The sequence below is a fragment of the Metopolophium dirhodum genome, chromosome 1 (assembly GCF_019925205.1).
Source record: "Metopolophium dirhodum isolate CAU chromosome 1, ASM1992520v1, whole genome shotgun sequence".
Lineage (NCBI taxonomy): Eukaryota > Metazoa > Arthropoda > Insecta > Hemiptera > Aphididae > Metopolophium > Metopolophium dirhodum.
Window position 1 is genome coordinate 86086867 of NC_083560.1, and position 1864 is coordinate 86088730.

At 27.0% G+C, this 1864-nt stretch overlaps 1 protein-coding gene across 1 annotated transcript; it reads right to left on the reverse strand.

Annotated features, from left to right (window-relative positions):
• Nucleotides 1-304: 304 nt before the first annotated feature.
• LOC132942968 (zinc finger MYM-type protein 1-like) lies at nt 305-1410 on the reverse strand. The gene is made up of 2 exons (XM_061011702.1): nt 482-1410; nt 305-323 (listed from the first exon to the last, which is right to left on the reverse strand). Exons 1-2 carry the CDS (start codon nt 1408-1410, stop codon nt 305-307), a joined length of 948 nt encoding a protein of 315 aa, XP_060867685.1.
• Between the last annotated feature and the right edge of the window lie 454 nt (nt 1411-1864).

Consider the following 1864-nt stretch of genomic DNA (forward strand, 5'->3'; position numbering starts at 1 on the left):
AATAAAAATCAAATACAAATAATACTTTTAATAATTATAATAATTAATAATAATAAAATTCAAATAGGTATTCAATATATAGACATAATCTTTAAATTAAATACAATTAATATAATTTATGTTCTAATATAACAGTATTTTTCTATTTTTATGTTTAATAGAGAATCTATTAACAAAATCATCTAGGTCCAAACTTTTGGCAATTTTTTTTTCTATACAAATACTTGACAAACTGACGAGTCGGTCATTTGACATACAATTTCGCATATAATTTTTTAATCTTCTTAGACATGAAAAAGTCCTTTCACATGCTGCGCTGGATACTGGAATAGTGATTGATAGAATGGTTAATTTATAAGTTTCATTAAATACTATTTTATATTTTTCAAGGAGATCGACCAGATTCATTAAGCTTTTAGTTTTTATATTATTTTGGATTTCATATTTCTTAATAGTTGTAGGTAGTATTTTAATTTCTGACTGGAACATTTTTAAATCTATATTGTAGTGAAGGGCCAAAGGTTTTAATTGTTCATAATTTAAAAAATTTTCATTTTGTGGATGCAAATAAGATATGGAAGATAGTATATTTGTATTATTTGTAAATCGTTTGTCAAGTTCATTAATTATGTAATCTAATGTTGGTAAAAATAAATTAAGTTTCAAATCAGACTTTGAAATGAATTTCTGTTTTTCTAAAAAACTTTCTTCTGTAAGAATAAACTGCCGAAACTTTTCTGGGATTTTTTTTGTTCTATTGTTCTTATTTGAATCTTGAGTAGGTATTGTTATATTGTTTTCTTTACTAATATTAGTAGCTTCAATATAAAGTTTATTGAAAGTGACATTAATTTCCGAGTCATCATCTCTCATACTTTGAAAAACAGTTTTTATTGATGAAATTAAAGTTAAACTTTCAGCCATTTCTGCATTTACATTCTGTAAATAGTCACTTGTATTTTTAAATAGTCCTAATATATAACAGAACATAACCAAATTAAAGATGAAGTTGAAATCTATCAAATGAAGTAATCCTTTTGACTCAGCTGCTCTATCACTTTTTTCATTAATTAAATTGTTTAATAAAACCAGAAGAGGGCTCAATACTTTCTTTAATGAAACACAAGCAAATACCTGTGCCGTCCATCGGGTCAAGCATACTCTTTTTAGCTCAATAATAGATTTGTATTTCATATCTTTTTGAATTTTAACAAATTTTGCATGTACAGAAGAACCGGATACAAATATATATAAATTCTCCACTATACCAAAAAACATTTTTACATTTGTTACATTTTTACAAACATCGGATATAATGAGATTAAGTCTATGGTTATAACAGTGCACATAAATGGCTTGAGGTACTTCTTCACGAAACAATGCTTGAACCCCATTCAACCGTCCACTCATTACACTGGCCCCATCATAAGTTTGTGAAACACATTTCATAATATCAATATTACTATTGGCAATAATTTCTTTAATATATACAAGAAGAGATTTAGCACATAATGACTCAGCTGCTCGGTAGCCTATAAAACGCTCATAAATTACACCATTCAAGAAGTATCTTATAACTACTGATATCTGCTCTATTTTGCTTATGTCTTTTGTTTCATCTACTATAATAGAAAAATATTGAGACTTTTGTAGCTCATCACTTATTATGGCTTGGATCATATCATTAAAAATTTACAACATTTCATTTTGAATCTGTGGACTGGTGTACTTGGCGTTATTTGGTAATGATCTTCTTTTTGATTTAAATTCATCATTAAAATTTTCCATAAGGTTCAAAAGTTCTACAAAATTTCCACGATTGAGGCTGCTTTCTCCTTCATTATCACCTCTTTGAGCTATGCCT

Excerpts from the sequence above, each read along its gene's own strand:
- LOC132942968 (XM_061011702.1), bottom strand. The coding sequence starts at position 1,410 with ATGAGTGGACGGTTGAATGGGGTTCAAGCATTGTTTCGTGAAGAAGTA.